We start from the raw sequence: 26,019 nt of genomic DNA on the forward strand, positions 1-26,019 counted from the left end.
ATTTTATTTTGGAGTTAAATACAAGTCCCCATAGGTTTTCTAAATATAAACTAAATATATGGAATTACAGTTTTATTACTAATTTTGCACGCTCCATGTGAAAAAGAAAAATCTTACCAAGAAGACAATGTTGGTGTTCTGGTAGAGTGCTCGAGCTACACAGATTCTCTGTCGTTGGCCTCCACTTAAATTAATCCCCTAATGATTCAAATGGATCAGAAATAGACATCTTTGAATAAACATTATGACAGGCCTTTGGAAATGTGATTTTTTTTTTTTACAATTATAGGATTTAAAGTAAATAAAAAAACTTAATGAAAATGCTAATTCTATTTATAAACAAGCATAGTCCTCATATAATATCAGAAGAAAAGTTATTACTCATGGGTAAGTATAAATTATGAAGAGCTGCTCTGAGCACAGTAGGCTATTTAGCTTGAAAATGTAACCAATAACAGCATCAAATTCTGCAAGCAAAATATGGGAGACTTTGGTCAAGAAATCCCATTTGAGAAATAGTTGAAGAAGCAGAAAAGATTTCAGCTTTTTTGGGTAGTAACCCTAGGTGAATCACAATTATTTACCAGTCTGGCAGCCCAATTACAGACTAGAACTGTCTGAGTGACACAAGGGAGTGTCTTAATACAAAGGCCAAGCAGAGATTAGAGCATTCACACTATTTACCCTTTCTCCAATTTCTGTCTGGTCACCAAATGGCAGTAAGTCAATATCAGGCTGCAGAGAACAGGCATCTGTAACAGCCTTGTACCTGGAAAAACAACGTGGTCATTGCAATTGTTTACCCAGCCATTCACTCTGCTAACACAAAAACCTCCTGGTAGACATCACCACAAAGTTTTTATTGCTCTGTGATGGCTGGATAATTGTAAAAATAAGTAGGGCAAAATGATTATTGAGAAATAATCCTACAACATCCTAGACTAAATTAAGCATTGTAAAAAAAATTACATCTTTATTAGAAGCCTTTATTGGCAAGACTGCTTTTTAATTATGTAAATTATTGAGTATATTCCTCCCTATCATGGAGTTTTTTTGTTGGACTCCAGAGTGTTTGAAAATATTTTCCATTGAGTTTTTATTCTTCCCCCCTAAAGTGCCTCTTCATTTTCTTTGGAGTGATGTTACAGGACAAAGGATCATTACAGTGCCTCTGGTCTTTACCAGAACCAGCACACCACTTGCAAAATTTTGAAATTTTTTTTGGTGAGATTTCTGGGTCTGTAGCAGGTGATCTGCTGATGAGCAGCTGGGATCAGACTATATGAGTGATGAAATTCAGCCTTGTCCCTTTGAAGCTAATGAAACAAGCTGATGGATGCAGTGGCATAAGAATCTGGTCCATGAAATTTTGGTGCTTTTCTGGATTTCAAGGCATTTGGTCATGGTAAGTTTTTATCTAGCCATTATGGAGTCATACATATTAACACAGCACAGACTGAGAGGAACTGGGTGTATTTTCAGTAACTGAAAACAGAGAGAGTGTTGCCTTTGAAAACATCAGCAATTTGTTTTCCTTTAAGTCCAGTCACTTTTTCCACATTGGTTAATTGACCTTTTAGAAGGTTGGAAGAAGCAGGTGCTGGGTCGGCACAATAGAAGCTGTGCACCTCAGCTTTCACACTTCCTTCTCCTGTATTTCTAAAGGAAGAATTAAGGCCATTCCCTGTAGGCACCCCATCTTCATAAATGCTGTTTTTGGAAAGTGGCTGCTCCAGTAACTTGATCACAGCAGGTTTAGCACATAAACTCAGTGGAAACATGCCTAGGATCCCTGTTTCCAGAGTCCTTTGGCAATCTTGGGCTCCATTAAACAAAAGAGAATTACATAAGTAGTCTCCAGAGATGGGATTCATCTCACTTTGGAAATGACACATACGGCTTCAGCTCTATTCTATGGGAAACCACTGCCACTGTGAGATTTCTCACAAACATCTTAGACATGTGCTCTGGTTAGAGGAGCATCCTGGCTTAAACCAGAAACTTTCCTCTGAGGTGAACAAAGTCAGGTCAGCTAAACCCACCAAAGGTTTAGCACACACTGATTGATATTTTCCAGAATCTACAAATGTCCTCCAGAAGATGCCAAAAACCCCTCTTTAAAAGGAGCTGCCAGGTGTTTTTGAAAGGAAGTGGATATGTACCTCTGCTTATTAAAGGGGCTGCCAAAGATGATGTTCTCCTCCACGGTGGCATTGAGCAGCCACGGCTTCTGAGCTGCATAAGCCACAGAGTACCTGTTCCTACTGCAGACAGACAGAGAGTTTTAGTAAGAAACAAAGCCCTCACACGATAAAATTTCTGATAATCAACTTTTTTGAAGTTAATTTCATGAATGTGCATTCAGAAAAACACAGGGAAACACATAAGCAAAACAAAAAAGAAGGGAAGAGTTTTAAATTTGATGTTTTTTGTTAGAACAACACCCACTCTCTCCCATGATGGCAAAATCTACACTCTGGGTTGCATTCTATTCTACTATAAAAGGCTGGTACCTACTTCAATCTAGTAATTGCAATTTAAATCCAAAATCAAATTATAAATTATAGTAGAAATATTAAATTCTCACAGGAGTAATTATTTGGCATTATTTTCTCTAAAATGAATACACAGGGAGAAAAGGCACTGTTCAAATGGCATTGGCACACTTGACTTGCTGCTTTCTGAAGTGTGAGATTATTTTATGTGGCCTCACATATAAAATACTTTTTTCTCAGTGAATACTTTTTTTCCTTTAAGTTTATTAGATCCTCAATGATATTGGAAAAGAGGGCAGTTTAATACAGATTGGGAAGAAATCATGGTAGCCTCCCAAGGATTTATTAGACATACCTTAAATGTGTCTAAATGCCTAATGAAATTTGTCAATAGGGGCATGAATGTTCTTTACTTCTGTCTGTTTCTCCAAGGTACAGCAGCAAAAATGGTCATGTAATTTCAGAAATTTTTCTGAGATGCCCAAGTCAATGTGAGGAAGGAGGTGTGAACTGGTACCAGCTCAGGGATCTGAACACTTACAGAACCATGGAATGGCCTGCATTGGAAGGCACCTTAAAATCATCTCGTCCTAACCCCTTCCATGGGCGGGGACAACTTCCACTAGCCCAGCTTGCTCAGAGCCCCATGCAACCTTGCCTTGAACACTTCCAGGGATGGGGCAGGCACAGCTTTTGAGCAGTCTGTGCCAGGGCATCACTACACATACAACAAAGAATTTTTTTCTAATATCTAATCTAAACTTGCTGTCTGTCAGTGTGAAGCCATTCCCTTGTCCTGTCACTCCAGGCCCTTGTAAAGAGTTTCTTTCTGTCTGGCTCCATGTTGGTTCTGAAAGGCCACAATGAGGTTTCTTTTCTTTGTCTCTTTGATGGTATTGCTTCCACCAAAACATTTGCTTAGCTTCATTTGTAAGCATGTAGGATTTACTATTGAGAGAGGGGTGCTAAGGCACAAGAAACAGCTGGTTAGAAGCTGTCAGCAATATCCCAAAACTTCCAGGAGTTTTAGCCGTTCATATGCACTCATATGAAATACGTCCTCAAGATTATGGGGCAGCAAACCATGGTGTGGCTCCCAACCGCAGCTCTGTGTGCCACTACCTCTATTTATGACATACTTTTAGTGGAGCTTGTCCTTCTTTTAAACCTGGAGCCAGGGGTGAAGTCCCTGCTTGGCTTCAGCTGGAGCTGAGCTGGCTCCCTCTGTGCCCTGCTCCACCCCATGCCAGTTTAGGCACCATGGGGAACCCAGTGCTAGGCAGAAAACTCAAAAACATTTGGGAGGAGACACCTAATGATGCCTCATACCTGGAGATTCTGCTCTGCATAGCAAGGAGCACACTGAACTCCCACTGAGGTCAGATGGGAGCTGAGCATCTTTCAGACAAGAGACAGAGGTAGTGGTTCACTGGCTGGAGAAGTGTGGGATTCACTGGATTTGCACAGTCTATCAATTAATCCCACAATAAACAATTATCAACATGGAGATGGCTTAAGAGCACAAAGATGAGGATTTGGGGGAATTCTGAAGAAATTAATGATTGTTTTATGATACACTAGAAAAGAAATAATACCTTCTGGATGCTTCAAAAGAAGGTTCAGTTTCATTTACACTGTAAGTTATGGTAAATGACATTTAGTAAGCAGGAAATATAAAGAATAACATTTTGTGCTAGTTTTACACACAGTGAACTTGGAGTTAATTACATTCTTTAAGAACTCAACATAAGTTTGGGTTTTTATGTTCTTGAAGGGAAAACAAACAAGGTCTAAGCAAAACCATAATACTTCTCAAAATGTGATAGTTTTGTATCTACAAGGCATAGTGGCTAAACAGGCAAATTATGTTGTTAGAAAATGTATTTAAAATTAAATTTGTATCATAAAACCTATTAAAAATTAAAATATTAATATTGCCTGGCAAGCAATAAGTTAGCTTCTCCACACAGTTCTGCCAGTGGCCTGCAGAAGTTGATAACTGATGTCAAATTTCCCCTGGAGTAAAGATAAGCTTTGCAGCTATACTGTAGGATCAGAACAGATTTTGAATCTCTTTGTAGCACTAAGGCTGCATAAAGCTGTGCGCAGCCCTACAACATATAGGTTTTCCTTGTCACCCTCCATTTCTTAAGGATCATATTCTTAAGAAATACATTCTGAAGAGCATTCAAATACCAGCAATGACATGAATGATTTTGCAGCTCCCTCGTTTGTTAATTGGTTTTTTTAACAGTGCCAAGAGTCTGGAATAGCAGGGAAAGCAGTTTTGGACAAGCAATTATGCTCATTCCAGGCATGAGGATGCGTCACTGCAAAGTGCAAAACCTAAATGAGATTATACCAGGTAAATAGAAACAGGCATTGGAAGGCGTTAGAAAACTCATGCTAAAAAAAATTATTTTCCTGACTTTAAAAAAAAAAGCCATGAACAAACAAATCCTCTTCTCTCAGGCCTATGAACACTCCCGATGAAACACTTTTCTGTTGAGACAGAAATGACTGCTTGACTGCTGGGATACCAGTAAATGCAGCTGCAATCATTAGCAGGCTATCCATGCTCTAGAAAGAGCATTAAAATTCTAATAGCTTGCAGAGTCCTTGGAATGCCAGACTCATGGATTAAGCATCTTCCCAAAATGCCAGAACTGAGACATGTTTTCTGTGCTGCACATCAGCTCTCTGAGGACTTGGATAATTCTGGCCTCCTAAAATGCACAGTCTGCTTTCTTCATACACCAACTGCCAGAGAAGGTGCTGCATCAGAGGGGAATAAGTCTCAGAAGTGTCAGAGAGCCACACACTGAGGCTCAAAACAGACAGCCCCTCACTAAAACTTGGTCTTTCATTCAGCAGAAGCTTCCAGTCTTCTCTACAATGGAAAAAAGTCACAAGAAAGCAAAAGATGAAATCTAAGAAGAGATTGAAAAGGGACTGGGAATTAAGTGAAGGCAAACAAGAAGAAAAAACCCTAAATTTGCTCTATTCAAGACCTCCAAACTTTTATTAGGAGAGCACTGCAGTGATAAAGAGAAAATGTTTTCAGGTTTGAGAGCACCCTCTGAACTACAAGTCAACAAAAACTGGGCACAAGCCTTGCAAAACTCTTTGCAATTTCATGCCAACTTTAATCTGCTCGCCTTGATAACCAAACAGACTTTATCAATGGGCATGGACTAATTTTAGGAGTTCTGTTTCTTAAACCCTTTTTCCTTGGTTAGAAATTTCATTCCCAGCTTAGCTTGACAAATAGACTTTGATTCTCCTAAATTATGAATGAGATTTCTGTGAGAACCCACATTCACCAATAATCCCATGAATAAACACAGAGGAGATCTTTAGTGAGCCGGGACCTTCACAAACAAGGGGATTAAGTATTTGGTTTTATACTTTATTACCCTGCTGAATCTGTGAGAGTGATGTGATTGCAGGGCATGGGAGTGAGCTGAAATTGAAGCTCCTGAGATTTCTAAAAAGGGTATTTTATTTGCCTGAGGGGATTAGCATTTATTTCCTCCAGTTCATTTATTTATTGAAATGCGGCTATTTATACTGATTTTTAGCTGTACTATAAAATATACGTATTGCCCATAATGGGGTGTGGTAAGTTCAAGTCTGAAATGGTAGGAAGGGCCAAACTAATCAGTTATTTTTATAGGATTTTGAATATATAAGATGAAAAAATGAACAAAAAAATAAGAAATCAATTGAAATCGTGGTTTTAAGGAAAAGTAAAAAAGACCTCTTGTTGAGGTTTAGACACTTTTAAGGTAACTCATAGACTCATAGCGTTTTAAAATAGACTAAAGCATGTCTGAGCAGGCCCTGATTCCCTCATTCTACAAAGTAATGAGGGAGGAGAAGAAAGGTGTATAAAATCTCTGGGATACCCCTGTAGCCACAGAATGAACCATTTCCTCTGCTAATATAAGGAGGAAATTGAAGCAAGATGAGAACCAAGCATCTACACAAATTCCATACAGGAGTTTGGAGGAATTTAGGCCTGTCCCTGCAACCAGAACTGGTAGTTCTGCTGGTTTTGGCCACTGACATTTGTATGGATGATTTTTTTTATCCCTCCAGTGCTCATTATGCTCTTCAGTGCTTTCTGTGAGCTCCTGTGGTTGTAACATTTGGGTGAGTATTGCACTTGGCAATCTTTTTGAGGGGAGCATTGACTTTTCCTAATATTTGTCACATCCTTCTGGATAATTGAGGACAAAACAGGCCATTTTGGAGGATCTATTTAGATCTTGCGTTTCCTGAGCTTTTCATTTAGTATACAACATGCTGCACAGAAACCATTTCGATGTAGAAGAAAAACAGGTAGCAAGTGAAAGTTTCCACTTAGCCCCTCTTGGCTTGGCAGTGAGAAGACTGAGAAGACAGTTCTGATTGTTTGACTTGATGTGCATGAAGGGAATACATGTCTCTGCATGATTCCCACAAAATATTAGGAAATAACTTAATAACAAATAACTCTCATCTGAAGCAGGCTTGGCTGAATGACTGCACCCAGACAGCCCCATGCACCAGTGTCCAACAAGCCTCTCAAGCTGATTGCTCACTGGAAAACAAAAATTCAGCTCCATGTCTAAGTCTGTCATATTTCTGAGCCACGTCTCATATAAGTGGGAAAAACTGAGACCCAGCCCATAAGATTTGCCCTGGCCAAGATCTTTTACAGAAAGATACATGGCCATGCTTTATTTCCCTGAGATGCCAAAGCAGTGACAACCCTGCCAGTAGGACACACAGCTCTCACAGCAGTCAGCCTCCACAGCAACAGGGCATTTGAATCCCAGTGATGCTTTGCAGGATTGTCCCAATACAATTGGGGCTGCAAGCTTACTGCTTACAATTACTATGTTGTTCCAGCTGAATTTGTAAAGGAATTCACCTAGCCTGCATTTCACTCCTGGATCCCTAGCCTGCATTTCACTCCTGGATCAGTAGCTGCGTTAGTCATGCATGGAGAATCACATGGAAAGGGACTTAAAAGAGTAAATAGGACCTTTATTATGGTTTTACTAAATACAGGAGCCACTTAGTTAAATACCTGAAGTCTCCTTCTGTATTCATCTGTCTGCCAGGCAGTCTGAAATTACCAGCAAAATATAACCATGTTTGCATCAGCTATATCACAATTATGGTGTGCAATGAAAAAAATCTGAGGTGTTGGCTAAAACCTGAGGGCCTTGGAGGTGTGGTGATGCACAGACAATCAACTGACAGCATGATTCTATCTCTTGAGCAATATTAAACTTAATTTTTTTCACAATTTAAAATTACAAAACATTTCATATGCTGTATCTATTATTTTTCAAAGATTTCTCATTTTTCTAATCTTTCCAAGGTTTCATATCTTTATCTAGGAAAAAATCTGAGTCTTTCTCAAATACTTCTTTCAGAACAATTGTGAGAATCATTTCAAGGTAAATTCTAATTATTCCTTTTATTTTTTTTTAAACTACTGAGAAAAACAATGCCTGATTATGGTATAAAAACCTTCATTGCATGTCTCAAAGAAATTAACTGTGGTAGGTCACATCTTCTTCTTCCTTCAAAGCCTAAATTCATATATAATTAAACTAAATTTAGTGTAGCCTTGGCTTCAAATGTACCTGCTCCTCCAGTGAGATCATATGTTTAGAATAGCAGAAAGCGAAGAATAGCTAGAGAGCAAAAATTCCATGGATACTATCACAGGAAAAGCAAAAAACATTCAGTTTACAACACTGCTGTAAGAAAAATATGACAAAGGAGGTTATAAGTCAAGGGATGGGGCAACAAAATATTTGTCTCTGTGAAAAAATTCCCTCTTTTCTCAGCAAAAAGATAATTGAGGGGAGTTTGGCTTGATAGTTTTAAAGAAACAGAACTGATCTTTAAAACCAAAGAACAAGTCTTGGGGTTACAGCACAACACTTCCACTGTCTCTGCCCTGTCTAGACTTGAAGAGTGCTTGCTGCCCCATTTCATTTCCATGGGAGTTTCTCATTCACTGATTCTGAATCCAAGGCCTGACCTCATGGGCAGTTCTCCTTTCAGAAACAGCTTTTGTTCAGCCTTTACTTTTAAGGTGTTTGGTGTGCTCAGGCTGTTTTTTGAGCGTATTACTGTGAAGAGTGACACTGTCCCATAGGTGAGGCTTGGGTGGGTACCAGGGAAGGAGAAAAGCATTGCTCACATGTAATTCATTTTCTTTTTCTGCCAGCATTAGCAGCAGCTCTGAGTGGAAATACATCCTTTCTGTTAGGCTGGTAGCCCACAGATTCCACTGGGCTGTAGAAGCTCCACACTTTCACTGGTGGGTACAGGAACGACGTGACACTGCTGCCTTCAATTATAGTGAGTACTGAAGCCTATTTGACAAAAGGAATAGCCTATGCTTTCTATCCAGGTCATTTGCTAGGCCAATATATTAGATATTAATCACCAGACCAGCCTCTTTCCCTTCCTGGGGCACCCTGCTCTGCACATGATAAAACAGTGGAAAATCACTCCTGAGTTTGCAGGTGATGCATTCCAGAGAGGATCTGGGTGATGGTAATCACTCAACATGCAGTTCTGAGGCATGAAGTTTACATTTCTCACAGCAAATCTCAGCCTCCTCCTTAAATGAATACAGCAATTAATAGCTATATAAACATACTTGCTCCAGTGAACTTTTCCCTCCAGGGTCTGCATCTCTCCCAATATAGCAAGGAGAAGTGAAGACTTGCCACAGCCAACTTGGCCCACAATCATTGTCATCTGACCTATGATAATAGTAAAAACAACAAAACACTTTTTAAAAAGGAAAAAAAAAAACCAGTTATACTCTAGTTGTTCACAAGGCCCAGCTAGATTCAGCTCTAGAGCACTTGAAGTGATTAAATAATTTTTTTAGCATCCACTCCTTAATGGGAAATATTGCATATATTCATCTATGGAAACATTAATGGATTGCAGTAACACACCAATCTCCAAAGGAATAAGACTTTTGCTCTTACCTATATTAACATTTGTTTTATGGAACTTATGAAATTTATTTAAGGGTCAAATGATACATGGTGGAGAGTGATTTTTCAGCCTGGAGTTCCACGAAAATTTGGACCAATACAATAAATGAACTGAAATGAATTTGGGCCAATCTAATAAATAAACTGAAAGAAGACCAATTACTCTTCTCTGCTTTGCTGTACTTCCCCTTCCTGCCCACACTTTCCTACCTCCAATCCTACTCTGCAGTGACAACGATGCTTCTCAGATCTTCCCGTGAACTGATTGAACTCACTAATTGTGCTGGCCAGGGCATTTCATAGACTCAAAGAATGTATGTGTGAGAAGGCACCTTGCAGATCACCTCATTCCATCCCCCTGACATGGGCAGGGACACCTTCCACTAGCCCAGCTTGCTCAGAGCCCTGTCCAACCTGGCCTTGGACTCTTCCAGGGATGGGGTGGCCACAGCTTTTCTGGGCACCCTGTGCCAGGGCCTCAGCACCCTCACAGGGAACAATTTCTTCCTCATATCCAATCTAAACCTTTTCTCTGGCAGTGTGAAGCCATTCCCCCTTGTCATGTCACTCCAGGCCCTTGTCAAGAGTCTCTCTCCATCTTACTTGTAGCCCCCCTTTAGGTACTGGAAATTTTCCAGTTAAGCTTCTCTCCAGCTGGGAGCCAAGGGTCTTATTCCTTCCAAAGGAGGCAAACTCCGGCTCACCCAGCCTGTGAACCCATGGCCTCAGACTGTAAACTCCTGGAGCACAGACATTCTGCTGGTAACACTTAATGCTACATGAAAACAAATCATACAGGCTTGGGGATTGCTAAATCACCATGTGACAGCAACCTAAAGTAATACTCTATTTTAAAACAAAGCCCTTGATAGGAGATCAAAATAGAACATAAGACTACTTAATAACATGCAATGCCAGAAGACGGTGTTATGAATATTACAGCATTATCAAGAACAACAATAAATTATTGTTGTTATTATTAATAATAATGAAAAAATAATAGTTGCTACTTTTCACACTTGCTATGCAAGTATTCCAAAACAAACCAGCATTTTGTAAACCTGTGGAATCCCTAGCCAAAGACATTGAGGATGCAAGGAATTATAGGAACTCAGCTTGATAAAGAGGAATTCATTAAGAAACAAAATAATAAAGGATTCCTTGACAGAAAAACTCCATCTTTTGAATGAAAATAGTTATGAACTGGAAGACTGTAATGTTGATAAATGGCAGGAAAAGTATAATACATGAGTGTTGCTTAAAATACCATACTGAGTTAGATGGACCCTTGGTTTGAATGAGTCTGGAGTTCTCCCTCTTTCTTTTTTTTTTCAATTTCTCTATTAAAAATTAAAATTATATTTTTCAACTATTTTTTCATATCTATTCCAACTCTTGACTTAGTTTGTGCTACTAGAAAACTATATAAACTATATAGATATATAAAAGCCACATAATTTATCTAACAATATTATATGAACAATACAGCTCATGACCTTGTATACACTTTTAAACTCTATTTTTTTCTTATAAAATTCTAAACATGTACCTTTGTGCACTTCAAAACATCAAGAAGTGGAATTAATAACAATTTGACATTATATATTTCACATTTAAGGTGTGATTTCATCCTACCTGTTGGGATTCTAATGTTTATGTTGGACAGTGTAGCTAAACCACTTCCCCATGAAAAGTATCCATTGGTCACCTACAAAACAATTACTACAAATCAGATATTTAAACACAGGATGGGAAAAATTAGAATGATTAATTTAGATTTAAAATACCTTCATAAAATAAATCTGTGATTAATGAACACGGTGTGGTATGGTTGTACCCACAGAGATAAAAGCAACCTAAGTTTGTAAAGATTGCCAAACCCCAAAAAATTGTGAGTAAGAAAAGATAAATGCACAAATGTATATAATGTACGTAAGGCAAGAAAGGGATGATCTTGAGCTGAGCTATATTTCCCAAATACTTTCATTCTGTCAAATATGAGACTAAAGACTTGGACATCAGATTCATGATACCTCTTGGTTTCCTGAAAAGACACCAAATAACTTTAAAAACTGGTCTGAAGCTCACTCTTCTCACTGTAAATTTGGCTAGAGTCCTAACTTATTTAAGGGCTTGCTCTTGCCATGGAAAATTTGAAATAACAGCAGCACTTGGGCACCATCAGGTACTGTTGCAGGAGGACCTGCTCCCTATTTTCATGAGGGAAAACATTTTCCGAACCACCTTAATGGCCACATCATCAATCTCCACAGGCCGTGTCTGCTTTCTTGCTGGCTGCTCGTAGCTTTCGAGCTGATACCTCAGGGGCTGCCTCCTGTTGATGGCCTTGGTGTGCTACACAGAGAGAAGTGAAAACAGGAGAGAAGTTGGAATCCTCATGAGAAGACAGCATTTGGTGCCCTGTAAAGCAAACAATCCATTCCCTTTCCTACCACCATTACAGCTCAGGAGAAGCAGCCAATGCTTTTCAAAATGTGATAATACAGATATACAACACTGTCATGCACACATTTTAATGTTTTAAACACCCTTAGCTGAAGCACAGAAAATATTGGGATTTTTTGCTTCCCATGCATAACCATCCCAAATTTCATCTCTACCATCCCTCTCAAACCCTCTCCCCACCACATACAGTCTCTGTAGGACTAAATAAAAGGTGGACAGGACAAAAAAAATGAAAGCTGAAACAATCTCATTTTTGTTTCTTTTATTATCATTGCTAGCCCAGAAAAACAAGAAAGGTGTTGTTTCAGTTTGGCAAGCTAAAATAAAATTTATTTTGTGCCAATCCTTTCTTTCTGTTTTTGTCTTCAAGTTTCAGTCACATTTCAAATTGTACAGTCAGTTTGAATCTGTTGAAATATATAGCTTTAGAAAAAATGTCAAAATGAAAAAAACACCTTTTCCCAAATCATCTTCGTTGTAGTTTTTTGTCTTCAAATTTTACTCAAATCAACTCTATATTTAGTACTCCAGAAACAGCATTTTGGAATTAATTCCTATTTCACAAAGTTTGGTGTTGTTTTTTTCCACCTTTAATTCTGAATTTCCCAAAGCAGGAATTGTTCCTCCCTAAGAATGCCCTGTATAAAATGGATTGTATGAACAACATACAGTACAAACCCCATAACCACAAGATATCCACCTGGGCCTTCTATAAAAACAAAGGAAGTTGAATTTTAGTCATATTTAAATATGTTGGTGTATTATGGTTGGTTTTGGTTGCTTTTTTTTTTTTACTATTGACACTTCAGCAATGCTTAAGTGTGTTTGGGGACCCTTCATATCATAAAAACACAGAGACTAGGACATAAAAGAGGCAAAACTGGTCAATATTAGAGCCAGGCTAGCAATAAAACCTCCCAGGCTCTGTCAGCTTGGCCACTGGCCTTGTATGGGGCTATATGGCCTCTCTGCTTTGAAATTCAGTGTCATAAAGCAGAACTTACAAGTCCTGTGTGCTTCCTACAGGATTCATAAGGTACAGAGCTGTCCCCCCCCCTCCAGCTGTCATCTCCAATCTCATCACTCAGGAGAAACTCATTCAGCTTCTGCACACTTGAAAGAAAACAGAGGACAGTGAGTTACATAAACCCAGGTTTCCACGAATTCATTTCCTTTTTTGTGCAGTCACGCCAGCAGGATTTATCAGAAATGTTCCATAAGAAGTTCATGAGATACTTTCATCTGCCACCCTGATGGCAAATGAAGATTTATGTGTGTGGAAGGACAGATGAAAATAATTAGGCATTGTACTGGTAGCTGGGAATGAAGAGCAGAGCAAGTCATGAGGGTGCCAAGGGAGCTCCATGGGAATGGTTTCCCTCTTGGCAGGCTTCTGTGCCTGTCTCAGGCCATTGCAGTCAGGGTGCAGAAATAAGTCATTCACCCACCTCCATCCTCTGGAAATGCCAGGGCAGTGGGTGCATCCTGACACAGGTTTTGCATCATATAAAAAAAGATACTAAACTATTAGAGACTGTCCAAAGCAGGTCGTGAGGATGGAGAAGGGTCTGGAGGGAAAACCACATGAGGAACAGTTGAGGTCACCTGGCTTGTTCAGCCTGAAGGAGACACTGAGGAGAGAGCAGTTCTGCAGCTTTCTCACCAGGGGAAGTGAAAGGGGAAAGTTCTGCAACTTTTTCATGATGGGAAGTGAAGGGGCAACTACAAATCTCTGCTGTCTGTGACCAGTGACAGGACTCAAGAAAACAGCATGAAGCTGTGTCAGGGAGGTTTAGGTTGGATATCAGGAAAAAGTTCTTCACCCAGAGGGTGGTCAGGCTCCCCAGAGAAGTGGTCACGGCTGCAAGGCTGACAGAGTGCAAGAAGCATTTGAATACTGCTCTGAGGCACAGGGTGGGATTCCTGGGGTGTTCTGTGCAGGGCCAGGAGCTGGACTCAGTGATCCTGGTGTGTCCCTTCCATCTCAGCATATTCTGGGATTCCATGGTGCACAGCATGCATACAGGGACTGGGTACTGCACACCTCAGCATAGCCGCAGCCAGCCCTGGAGATGCACAGCAACTCTTTGCTTAGCTCTTAAAATTGTCTACTGGGAAACACAGCACACAAGTTCAATTTATTCTTCATCACAGGGGGATTTGATCCTCTCTTTCTGTCCCACGTCCTTTCAGAGTGCTGTAAGCACCTGGGTCTTTATCATTCCAGGGAAGGGATGAACAAAATCACACACCAGTCATGGTGAAGTTATTATCTTGCAAAAACTAAAATCAAGGGGCATTGGGTCAGAGACTGGGAAAGCAGAAGGACATATGCCTTCAGATCAGAGATTTGAACACTAATCTGCAAATGAGAAAGTAGTCCATTTCAAAGCCTGTCTGTGTGTTTTTTATTAAATTATCAATACATCTTCAAGCCACAGAGAGACAGGTTAGCAAGAAAGCACTGCTATTGTCATTATTTCCTCCTGCCAGCATGCCTGTTCCTGTCTCCTCTCTTGAACTGAAAATTTATGTGCCCCATAAATTCTGATATGTTTCCATATCAGAATTTCAGTCTTACATAAGGGGGTAAGCAAGAATTTATTTTCTTGTAGAAGATACAAGACCTTGTTTTGATCGTGCACCTAAAATGACATCAACCCTTATTTTGCATTTGAATGAGGTACCCTCAGAAGTTTTAGTGGCACTAGAACTACTCCTGAACAGAAAATTGAGATTCTGACCAAGCATAAACTCTTAATCACAAAAATAATAAGCACATATTCGTGTATGTATTTGATTGAGGGTAGAGCCATGGAGTGGCCAAATACACATTCTTTATCTTTCACTTGGGGGACATGATGTGCATGGGAGAAAGATGTTAGGAAATAAGTTTGAAAAAGGATGCAATTTGTTTAGGCAAATCTGGTCTTTAAATATTGTCCTGGGGGTGACCAGCAGTGTTAAGGAAAATGTACACGCCATTCTGATATTAGGGCTATGCTAAACATAGTACAGAGATGTAGAGGCTTGGATGATTTATAGAGGAGCCTGGAGATTTTCCACTACTCAGAAATCATTTTCAACCTAGGGAAAACATCTCATGTGGCCCTGCTCCTGCTGCTGCTTTGATAAAAATAAACTCTGTTAATTTTTTTTGGTTTGTTAGTTTTTTAAAGTCAGTGTGGCACTGGCAAAGGACAGCTGTGGAGCCTGAAGTCCCCTTGACTGCTGTTTGATATTACCATTACTCACTAAACTAGACAGTGACAGCAGCAATGCCATATCTTGCCAATGTACCTCAGCCTCGGCATAAAGGAATGATGTTTCTGGGTGGGAAGGTTAGTTCTGTCTTCACAACCTGCTAGTGCTTGGCATCTGACACTCTACTGGCAGTCAGGTGTAATTTTGCACCTCTTGGGACATCCTGGAAGTGTGTAAGTCTGCATAACCACACTATGACTGTGACTTTGTCCATACAGGCCATAGACACAACACCCAAAACCCTGAAATTGAACTTATACTGATCTGCTCCTTCAAGATTAAAATGCCCTATAGTCCAGCATGAAGGAAGCTGCTCTGTTGGGCTATTCTACAGAAATAAATACCTGGAACAGAATGCAGGACATTATTAAATTCTCACTTATAGCCCAAAGTACTTAAGGTGGAGTAGCATTGAGCCAGTTACTCTTCCTTGCTTCAGTAGGGATGGTTTTGCTAGAGAGCTTCACACCAGGCTCTCTCACCCCCTCAGTGCTGACAAGAGCCCAGAGAGTGTTACAGAAGAGTGGTGGTGAGTGGTTAGAGTGTGAGAGGAGGAGCATCTCCCAAGGAAGGACAGTGCAGCTCTGAATCCCAACGGCCAGAGTTAGTGAAATTGTAAAAAGAATGGAACATTAGGAATCATAGAATCTCAGAATGGCCTAGGTTGGAAGGAATCTCAAAGACCACCTCGTTCTAACCTCCCTGACATGGGCAGGGACACCTTCCACTAGCCCAGCTTGCTCAGAGCCCTGTCCAACCTGGCCTGAAACACTGCCAGGGTTTGGGCAGCCACAGCTTTTCTGGGCAACCTGAGCCAAGGCCTCAGCACTCTCACAGGGAACAATTTCTTCCTCATATCCAATCTAAACCTTTTCTCTGGCAGTGTGAAGCCATTCCCCCTTGTCCTGTCACTCCAGGCCCTTGTCAAGAGTCTCTCTCCATCTTTCCTGTGGGTTCCCTTCAGGCACTGGAAGGCCACAATGAGGTCACCCCAAAACTTCTCCAGGCTGAACAATCCCAATGAACAATTCCCTCAGCCTTTCCTCCCAGCAGAGCTGCTCCATCCCTCTGATCCCCTTGGTGATCCTGTTCTGGACTGGCTCTAGCAGCTCCCTGTCCTTCCCATGCTGTGTTTCTTTGTGTCATGCAGTAAAAAGGAAGGGTCACTTTGATTTCTCTCACATCTTTAGCATCAGAGTCTCACCTCACAACACTCTCCCACATGAGCTGGTAGGAACAACTTTTTCTGGTACTGAACGTGAGTGTTCAGGAGTTGGAGGAAGGAGAAGAAACACTTACCTCACGATGGCCTTGACTGCAAATCGAACCACGGTGGAGAGCAGGAACAGAGGTGTGACCAAGATGTGGAACAGTGACAGGGATGCAAATGCCTGGGCGGGCTGCAGTGGCTTGTCACTGGTGTATGCATAAGTCACAAAAGTCTGTCACATCAGGGAAAGAGCATGTCAGGACAAGGACTCTTGAACAAGATGGACAAGGACAGCAAGCAAAATATTTTGCTCAGCTAAAGCTAATAACTACCTAAGTTCACTGGGAATCAGGATAAACTGAAGAGAAAGATGTGTTCTGTTAAAGCAAAATAGATTTTAAAGTCTTGTCAGTGATTTCAAGAGGTTTACACATTGAAGAATGAAAATTTTCAATTCTGACAACTTTTCAATTTTTACAATTTTCATTGTAAAATCTAGCATTTGATCACAGCTTTTTAATTGACTTTAGGGTTTACAGGAAACACAACCCAGAAAAAAACCCATTAAGAATCTAACAAATCTTAGAGGTTTTTTTCACAGATTTTCACAGAATTCTGGTCATAAATGTTCCAATTCTTGTACACACTCAGCATACCCTGCCCCCAAAATTTGGTCTATGACAGCTCCTTACTGACAAGCATGGCATGGTTCCTCTAGTGCATGAGGCTGAGACCTAAACCTGGAGGACAAGCAAAATTTATTAATGTTTAAACTGCAGAGTATACCCTTTCTTGAAAACTTTTATGGTGCCTCATAATGCATTTTGAAACAGGAATGAATTTTGCTGCTAAAGAAAAAGAAAAGACACTCAAAACCCCTTTCAAAAAGGGTCTTCTTTCAAGTTGCAATGGTCTCTTTCTCTTTCTTTCTTTCTTTCTTTCTTTCTTTCTTTCTTTCTTTCTTTCTTTCTTTCTTTCTTTCTTTCTTTCTAAAATTCACGATGTAATGATTTTTCTTTCCTATAGTAAAAAATTATTTTTCTCTTTGGTTTTTCCAATCCACCTTCTGGGAATTAAAACTTTTAGTGTCATGTTCTCCTACAGTTAGCAGGGGCACCTTAATTCATCTGCTGGTTTTATGAAGAATAGGTCCTACAATAATAATGGTGCTCCTTCTTCCTTTTTACACCTCCTCCCCCCACTTTCCTCTCCCTTTTTAATAAGGAAAACTGAAAAAATCATATCTTACTGCAAGAACAGCTGCTATTGGTATCGCTGCATTCATGAAAACTGGGAATGAGAAATAAAATAAGCATCAAATTATAAGAAATAAGAAAAAATAATTTTACAGTAACTGTATGACACTAAAATAATCCAGTTATTTCCAATTCAAGTAACTAAAACTCCCAAAGGAAAATCACTCTGCAGGAAGAAATTTCCTTCCCTGATAATCAGAGATCTTAAACACACCAACAAATAAGCCATGGAATTCTCTAATTTGTCTACTCTACTAAGCTGGGATAAAAATCATTATGTGCACAATTAATATGAAACACAACTAAAACATTACTCAACCCTTCTACCTTGCAGAAAGCACAATGTATATACACAGAAAATATAATTTATCTTTGCTGCTGTCAGAGCTGCCAATATTACCTGGAGCCTCCTTACCTATAAAGCAACTCCTAACTGTAATGTCACAATGATGGTAACAGAAAACTTACTGCAATAAAACCCCAACAATATGTATTTTATCCTTTCAAATTTCTGTGTTATGTATTTATCATGCCTTTTTATTTTAATGACATTACACACAGACAAAAGTGTCACAGGCACAGCTGTATCTCTCTTTAGCTGAAGTTGGGAGGAATGTTGACATGATAAACAGGATAATTTTCCAAGCACTAAAAACACAGTTACTTACTGGAAAGAGATGTATGAAGTGCAAAGGTTTTGAGACTGGTGAGCTCTTTCATTCTTGTTTCTTCCACACTTGTACAAAATATGTGCTCCCAGGCATAAAGCTTTAATAGTTTAATGCCTTTGAGGATCTCATTGGTTTTCTTTAATCTCTCAGTAGAATAGTCCTTCATTTAAAGAGAAAACCAGGGAAAAAAATTTATAACTGTTTGTAGTCTTAATGACAACCCTCCTTTCCCTTCACTTCTGTTGTTAGATTCATTTAAAAAAATAAATTTGTTCATTTGTGATTTTGTACAGGTGCCATACTAAGAGAAAGAATATAAAATTTCACTTTCTTTGGAGGTATTAAAATATTTACAACCACTAGGGGAAATTAAGTGACCCTTTTCTGCAAATAAAAATATCTCAAAACATCCCAACCCTTCAAAGAGAGGGTGAAACTCAGGGAGGTGGGTTAGTAGGTCAATGGTGTCCATAACAATAGACAGAAACCTAAATGAGTGTATTTGCTTATGCAAGAATCATTCTGGGATCTAGTTGTGAAAATAAGTGAGATATTTATCAATGTATTTAGCTAAATTCCCCTCATCAGAAAACAGTAATCATAAGTTTTGGTAAAATCATGAGTTTTGGTAAAATCATAATCCAAAAGATTTTATGAGTCAGAGGAAGTCAGAATAGAGCAGTAGGAAAGTGAGATTATTTCCAAAACTATGTGAAAATAAGTCCTCTGTAAAATTTTTACAGGTTACAAAAATGGGCACAACTCAACAGGATTGAAGTGTGCTGGCAATTAGATCAATGCATCAATAATTTGCTTACTGAATATTAAGATAAAAAGGATCTCTAAATATTTGGCAATTTAAACATCAAAGGCTTATTTAAAAAGTTCAAGGGTCACAGCAATAAAGTTAAAAATTAGACAAAGGAGCAGAAAACATTTCTAATTGGTGAACTAAATGAGACAGAAAAATAAACTTACAGCACTGAAGAATTTAGATATGAATATATAATAATCCAGCAGCGCCAACTGGTTTTTAGAAAATACCAAAGCTTAGATGGAGAGCAAAAAGCCTCTAGATTTTGCAGAGGGAGGTTGTGCACATTCTTTAATACTTTCCTGCTATAATTTATCAGCCTTTTGCACTGTTTGCTAACATCCATGAAATACAACATCTGCATGTGGGAATAACACCCTTTCATGGAGTGGAATTCAGACAAAATTGTACTAGTTGCATTAAAAATACTCTTTGCAGAGAAGGCAGGCCAAGGCCCACATACTTTTTTGAGATTCTCTTCTGACAAATTGTGAGGAAGGAAGAGACACTGAGCCACAAAACAACAGACAGGGAGGTACAGTGGAACTGAGGGATGGCATGCCCAAATGCACACAGTGGTTTTCACTAACTAGAAGAACAGAACCTAGAAACCCTATTCTCATTCCTGGATCACAAATGTCACTGAAATAATTCACTTACAAGAGTGCTCTTCTGCGCCTCAGCCAGCTTGGTGGCTATGAAGTACTGGATGGGAGCTAAGAGCACGATGACAGCGGCCCCGACCAAGGCGCTCACTCCCAGTAGGTTATAGAGGAGGATCACACCCATTATTATCTGTGAAGAGAAAAGCAACACAGAAAAAATAAATAAATTTCAATATTCCAGAACCACACCAAGAGAAAATTGTTTGTTCTTCTAATAAACACTTTAACGGTTCATAGGAATCAGCTGAGCCCATACTTCAGGAGGTCACATTTGGAAAGTGTGGGAAATAAACCCAGAAGCCTTTCTTTTTGACATTAACTAAATAGTTTGTGTTAGCGCCTGGTAGTTTTAATTCCAGATTAGGTTTCCACAAAACTAAAGGAGCACTAAAATAATGGTGCTTGCCCCGAGGTATTTTACAGAGCTCCTGGCCTCAAGTCCTGTTTACACTAGAGCTCCTTACCTCACTCTGGAAGCATTCAGAGGTCTTAGGGCTGTCATGGATCACAGTTGCACTGTGTTGTACTGTCCCTGTGCAACTGCAGGCAGCGGGGCATTGCTGACAGGCACTGGAGCCTGAAGCAGCCGTGCTGGGACTGACACAAACTGAGCTTGGGCATCAATACCATGCAGCTCTGGAGGAAAATGCTGCCTTAGCCCTGCAAAGGATTTGGGAACACATCCTACAGAAGGTTACCTGGGAATGGCTGTGGCGTGACTGCTGTGATTCTGGTTCCCGAGTTAATTCAAGCTCTGCTATATAAATATTTCTATTAAAGCTCCACTTTGTGATAGAGTGATGTCCTCAGTGATAAGAGGGCATACAGAATTAGCTGCATATCTCATACTTTTATCTCCTAAACAAGTCTGTCTTTAAATCTCCCTTCTTATTATACAACATCAGAAGAAAGAATCAATGGTGTTTTAAAGCAATATTAAGCTTTTCAGGCTCCTGTACTGCAAATTACCATACCTAGCCACAGTAATCAGATCACCTGTTCATTTAAATAACTTTCAAAGTATTGATAGCAGCACTTCCATCCACTTTACAGGATGTGAAACAGTGAAATGAAACCCCATATATTATTTCTAATTTCTGTTTCCATGTAGTCTTTTTTGCCTTTTTTCATAAACTATTTCATGACACTCTAAACCCTACCTAACCCATTAGCAGTAGCAATTACTGACTAATAAAATAGATTACTGATGCAGTTTCAGGAAATTCAGCAAAACAGATCTACTATAAGAGTTGGTTCTATCCCTTTAAAAAATTCTTTAATGTCAGTGATGGATCACTGACAGGTAAGGACCATGCCAAACACACCCTGAGCTAAAATTCTGAAGACGCAACAGGAGTCCAAGCTTCAGGGAAAATCAGCATGTCTCAGGTCATTAAGTCATTGGCATTTTTGAAAACTTCTTTTGAGCTAAATAATCTCAACCTTTCCTTCCTACAGATCTGCCTCCATTTCTTTCCCAGCCTTGCTAAGAAGCAGGTATGTTCAGTGACTAAGTTGTTTAGATGAGGGTTCCTCTGAGCATTGTCAGTGTTCATGTCAGTCATGGAGCAGGATTAAATTGCTGTTGGTCATGCCACAAAACCCAGTTACAAGTGGACACTGCAGAAGCAATGCTTAGGGCTGATTCCAGGAGGCAAAAAAAAAAAAAAAAAAAAAGCAATGGATTTGTGTCAGCAGTGGAAGAAATATGACCAGGAAAAGGGATTGCAGGTCCTCCTTCTTCAAGTCACAGACATGGAAATCCTGCTAAAAAAACCTCTCTCTTCACTGGCCCTTGGAAAGACAACTTTCCAGCCCTTGGGGCAACTTTTTGCTTGCTAATCTTAGTGGGAAGTGCAGGTTCCCCCCTGAATTTTGTAGCAGTGTCCCAGACATGCACTCTCCTCAGCCAGGCTGGAGGATCTCTGAAATCAGGCCCTAACATGGATGCTCTACCTGAACAGGCATTGCCCACAGATTGGGGCACAGGAACAAGAACCACATTAATTGGTTGGTTTCTATGGCAACCAAGTTATTGATTTGTCCCAGTGTCATCTCTCCCATGGACAAGTTGGATGTAGAAAGCCTCAGGATCTTATTATATATCATTGCCTGTAAGAAAGGGAAAAAAAAAGAAGTTACTAAAATGATGTAATTATAAATTAACAGTAGCAGTGGGATGTTTCAAACTGCATCATCAGCCTTTACCTAGGACAGCCCTTCTCCCAGTCTCTCACCTGAGAAAAAGGGAGATGGAGACAGAGTGAGAGAAAGCACAAGAGAGAGAACTGACTTTAAAAAACTCCAATTCCTCTTAAAAGGTTTGTTGCTTAACGCAGACCTAAAATAGAACAAAAACTGACAACAAAATATCAAAATTTAAGAAAATGGCCAAAGAACCTTTTTAACAAGCATTTGGTGAGCCTGCTTTCCTGTGACACTGTCTGTCGAAGAGATCCTTGTTTCTGATAAGACAGGAAATTCATGCTGTGAAGTTTGATCAGAGTGGGTATGTATTCCTTTGGGCTCCTCTCCATTACCTGGCCATTCCTTTCCATAAAATTTGTAGGAGTTTAAGAGGGTTTAAAATTAATCAGGGCTTACATCTACTGAATTATAAAGGCAGATATTGTGAGCCCAGTTTGCAGTTCTGATCAAACATCAAATGCTGCAGCTCTAAGGAAGTTTTAAAAATAATTTGTCCTTTTTGACCCATTTTCTTCATTAATAAAGTATATCCTGCAGAATTAATAAGAAATGCCTGGTGAATTATATCAGCTGCATATGCTCCTAAGGGTCCCAGTTTTGGTAAGTGGGAGTCACAAAAAGGAGTCACAAAAAGGAAATAACCATGAGCTCTTTCATCCCCAAGTCTGTACCATCTATCCTGGGAGAAGGCAAAAAATGTTTGAAGCAGCTCCATCAATCAGAGCAAGTACAAAAAAATAAAAGAAGCTTCCATGCTGAGATGATATTCCCATGGTTAGTTACATCTGGCAAAACATCAGTTCTGGCTTCTGGATTGCTACTGCTGCCTGTGGAGTTTGGTCTGTGCAGACAGCCCAGCTACACTCCCACCACGTGTTGGGCTGTGCTGGCTCCAGTCCATAAACAAGGCTCTCACAGAGGGTTAAGGGATGCTGGGGTTACAGACACAGCCCTGCAGATGAATCACTCCTGTCCCATCCCACAGGGCTCTGTGCTAAAGGGCATAAATATCCAGAGTCACCACTCCTGACGCATACACAGCGTTCCCATAAAACAAGGACACTCTGCAGATGGCTCTGTTCACAGTCAGCAGAAGCAAATTCATAAGCAAATGAACAAAGCAGATGCAGAGCCAAAATGACACTGCTGATCATCTATCTCTCATTGTCTGCAAAGATGTGTTTTCATATGCATGGGTTTTTATGGGTGTTAAACTTCCAACAGGTTAGAATGATAGGATTAGTTTTTAGCAAAAGGAACTGGTGCCGGCAGTTTGCCAGCGCTATGTTGCCCAGTTTTTCTGTATAAAAATACAGCACGTATCTTCTCTGAAACCATCATTTCAAGCTCAGTCTTCAGATGCAGAACAAGACAAAGGAAAGGATAAAGCTGGAGCTGTTACTAGTGAATCTCCTGGCAGATCTTTGCTCACCAGTAAGGCACCCCGGAGGTTTATGCCAGTCTCTGTAGTCACATAGTAGGAGGCCTGCAGGAATGTCCTCTGCAGAATAAGAGCCAGGAAGAGAAGGACTGCCAAGACATAAACATTCCTGAGGAATTCCTCCGATGAAAGGTAGGAGTTTGATGGATCTCTCACCTGAAAAGAAAGGAAAAAATGATGCAAGTGCCAGAGGAGGGATTGTATATTCCCGAGAAGCTGGAAACAAGCAAATTTAATCATCGCATTAGAATAAAACATATTGCTGGTATTATGGGAAAGTTATAGAAATCAGATTTCTCACTGACCTCTATAACAAAATCATTTGGATACAAGTTTAAAACTCTGCTCCCATTCCAAAGGCTGAGGATTGAGACGTTTTAGCAGTTCTAAAATGATTTAGTTTTAGCAGGAAAGGAACAATAAGATCACCAAGTCTGCTTTGTCTTTAGTTTCCCCATCAAATTTTGGTGATTTGCAGGATAGAAATTCTATTGAGTAGAAATGAAAGCTCATTCCACCTGCCCCACAGAGGAGCTGCAAGAAAATATTTTTTATTATATGGGGTTAGTTTTTTATGTTGCATTTGCATATTATGGAAACAATTCCTTCCACAAGTACAGTCTATGATAGCCATAAATTCTGAATAACATTACATTATACATGCCAGTATTCCACACAAAATTAAATTTAAATTATTCAATATGGAAGAGAAAAAAATTTTTGTTTAAAGCCCTTTGTTTACATTTTCTAGTTTTTGTGTTCACTGTTCTGCTCTCTTTCAGGCAGAAAAGGAAACAAATGTACCAAAATACTCCAAGGAAGACTGTTCCTTTGGTATTTCCAACCCAGCTGGAAGCAGGATGTACTGGAATTCTTACAGGGGGAAAAAAAATGAAAAAGAAAAAAGAGAAGGAAAAAGCCTGTTCTACTGAAATATCCAGCCTGATTCTGAGAGGAAAGGTATGGGCAATATAGGAAAGAAAGCAATCTGCCCAAGACTCCTTGAAAAAAGAGTTGCTTAAGTGCATGAATGGTGAGATAAATATATTTGAAAACTTCCCTTTTAATATTCTGCTGCATCTAACTTCCCCTTGCTTTCATGGTGGGGATATCATTAAGAAAATAACATTTGTAGATAGCTTTTTTCAATGTATATAGAGTTCTCAGGAATTAAGGCAGAATAAGCATAAAATTAAATGTATTCACATTAACTGGAACTAGAGACAATTTAAAGGATAAATGTTTAAGAGCAAGAACAACCAAGAGAAAGTTTATCAAAATCCATAAATTAAAGGCACATGCATTCTGAAATGTATCCAAGAGAAACAGTGACTGTCACCAAGCCAAGTGCTTTCAGGATCTCGTATGATTTCAATCTTCCCTTTAGGCAATGCTCATTAAAACTTTAAAAAGCCACAACTGAAGCCACTACACTGAAGAGGACAAAAGATAAAGGAAGCAGAGAAGGTACAGACTCCTAAATCTGAGATCCATAAATTATTTTCAAGCTTAAATACTTTGTTTGTTCACCATGCAAAAAACCCCAACATTTTTGAAAGCACAAAAACATGCACTTTGCCTTGTAACTCTGTGGCTTAAATCCTGCATATGCAGGTTCAAGGATGATAAAAAGCTTTACTTAATAAGCTGTACAATTAAATTCTCCTTCAGTGCCAGAAAGTCTCAAGCCAAATTGAGACCATCAGTCAAGAAAATTAATGTCAGGAGTGAGCAGCCAAGAAAAAAATATACGGATAGTTATGATAGTCAAATACTTTATCTGGAGAGGAAAATGCTGTTCCATTACATACCTATCTGCTCATTCAGAGACAAAACACTCCAAAAACTGTATGGAGATGTTTCTGTGTCACAAGACAAATGCAGGAGAATGCCTTTTGTAATTTCTTCTCTGCTGTCAGGAAAATAATTTTACCTGTATCTTTTCATTAGTTATTCATAATTTCTTTTTCTTGTGAGAGAAAATGTTCTGTATCAGAGGCTTGCTCAGCATTTAGATGTGATCCCTAAAAGTTCAGTCTCAGTGAAACCTGAAATGAGCACCGATCTGGCATCTCTTGTGCATCTCTAGTATCAAGAACACCATTGAGTAAAGTGGACACTTTTCGATTTCTCAATATGTGCCAACACAGTTAATCACAGTAGCAATCAATACAATCAGCCACAAACAGGGACTGGCTACTGTCAGCTTCCCAGTATAAAAAACAGATTTGAGAGAAGTCAAAACTGTCAGTAAAGTATAAACTGACAAATGGGCGGGAATTAAGCCATATTCCCAGGCTGAATGCATCACTGAGGTACCACCAGTGTGTGTCCTGCCTGAAAAAAGCAGGCACAGCTGAAGAGGAGCAGAAAAAATTGTTCCTTCTTCCCAGAACTGCTGGGATGACTCCATCAAGACAGACAGCTGGGGAGCTGGGGGAGCCACCACAACCTATGTTCCATTCCTACCCAAGTCTCTCATTGCTCAGGTTTATAACTTGACTGTC

The 26,019-nt window shown here is 39.6% G+C and overlaps 1 protein-coding gene across 11 annotated transcripts in view; it reads right to left on the bottom strand.

Annotated features, from left to right (window-relative positions):
• The window catches only part of ABCC9 (ATP binding cassette subfamily C member 9), a 71,067-nt gene that overhangs the window by 26,757 nt on the left and 18,291 nt on the right, over positions 1–26,019 (bottom strand). For 7 of the 11 annotated variants that reach the window (XM_059846103.1, XM_059846106.1, XM_059846105.1 and 4 more), the window contains 15 exons: positions 23,504–23,668; positions 21,820–21,975; positions 19,859–19,993; positions 18,382–18,544; positions 17,707–17,747; positions 16,547–16,689; positions 12,988–13,096; positions 11,762–11,872; positions 11,153–11,225; positions 9,169–9,274; positions 7,573–7,611; positions 4,091–4,129; positions 2,163–2,264; positions 685–769; positions 118–198 (listed from right to left, as the gene is read on the bottom strand). In XM_059846103.1, the coding sequence (XP_059702086.1) occupies positions 118–198; positions 685–769; positions 2,163–2,264; positions 4,091–4,129; positions 7,573–7,611; positions 9,169–9,274; positions 11,153–11,225; positions 11,762–11,872; positions 12,988–13,096; positions 16,547–16,689; positions 17,707–17,747; positions 18,382–18,544; positions 19,859–19,993; positions 21,820–21,975; positions 23,504–23,668 (1,548 nt within the window). The remainder of the gene's footprint in view (positions 1–117; positions 199–684; positions 770–2,162; positions 2,265–4,090; positions 4,130–7,572; positions 7,612–9,168; positions 9,275–11,152; positions 11,226–11,761; positions 11,873–12,987; positions 13,097–16,546; positions 16,690–17,706; positions 17,748–18,381; positions 18,545–19,858; positions 19,994–21,819; positions 21,976–23,503; positions 23,669–26,019) is intronic. The other 4 variants (XM_059846108.1, XM_059846109.1, XM_059846110.1 and 1 more) reach the window with 3 other exon arrangements.

The sequence above is a fragment of the Haemorhous mexicanus genome, chromosome 5 (genome assembly GCF_027477595.1).
Source record: "Haemorhous mexicanus isolate bHaeMex1 chromosome 5, bHaeMex1.pri, whole genome shotgun sequence".
NCBI classification, from domain to species: domain Eukaryota; kingdom Metazoa; phylum Chordata; class Aves; order Passeriformes; family Fringillidae; genus Haemorhous; species Haemorhous mexicanus.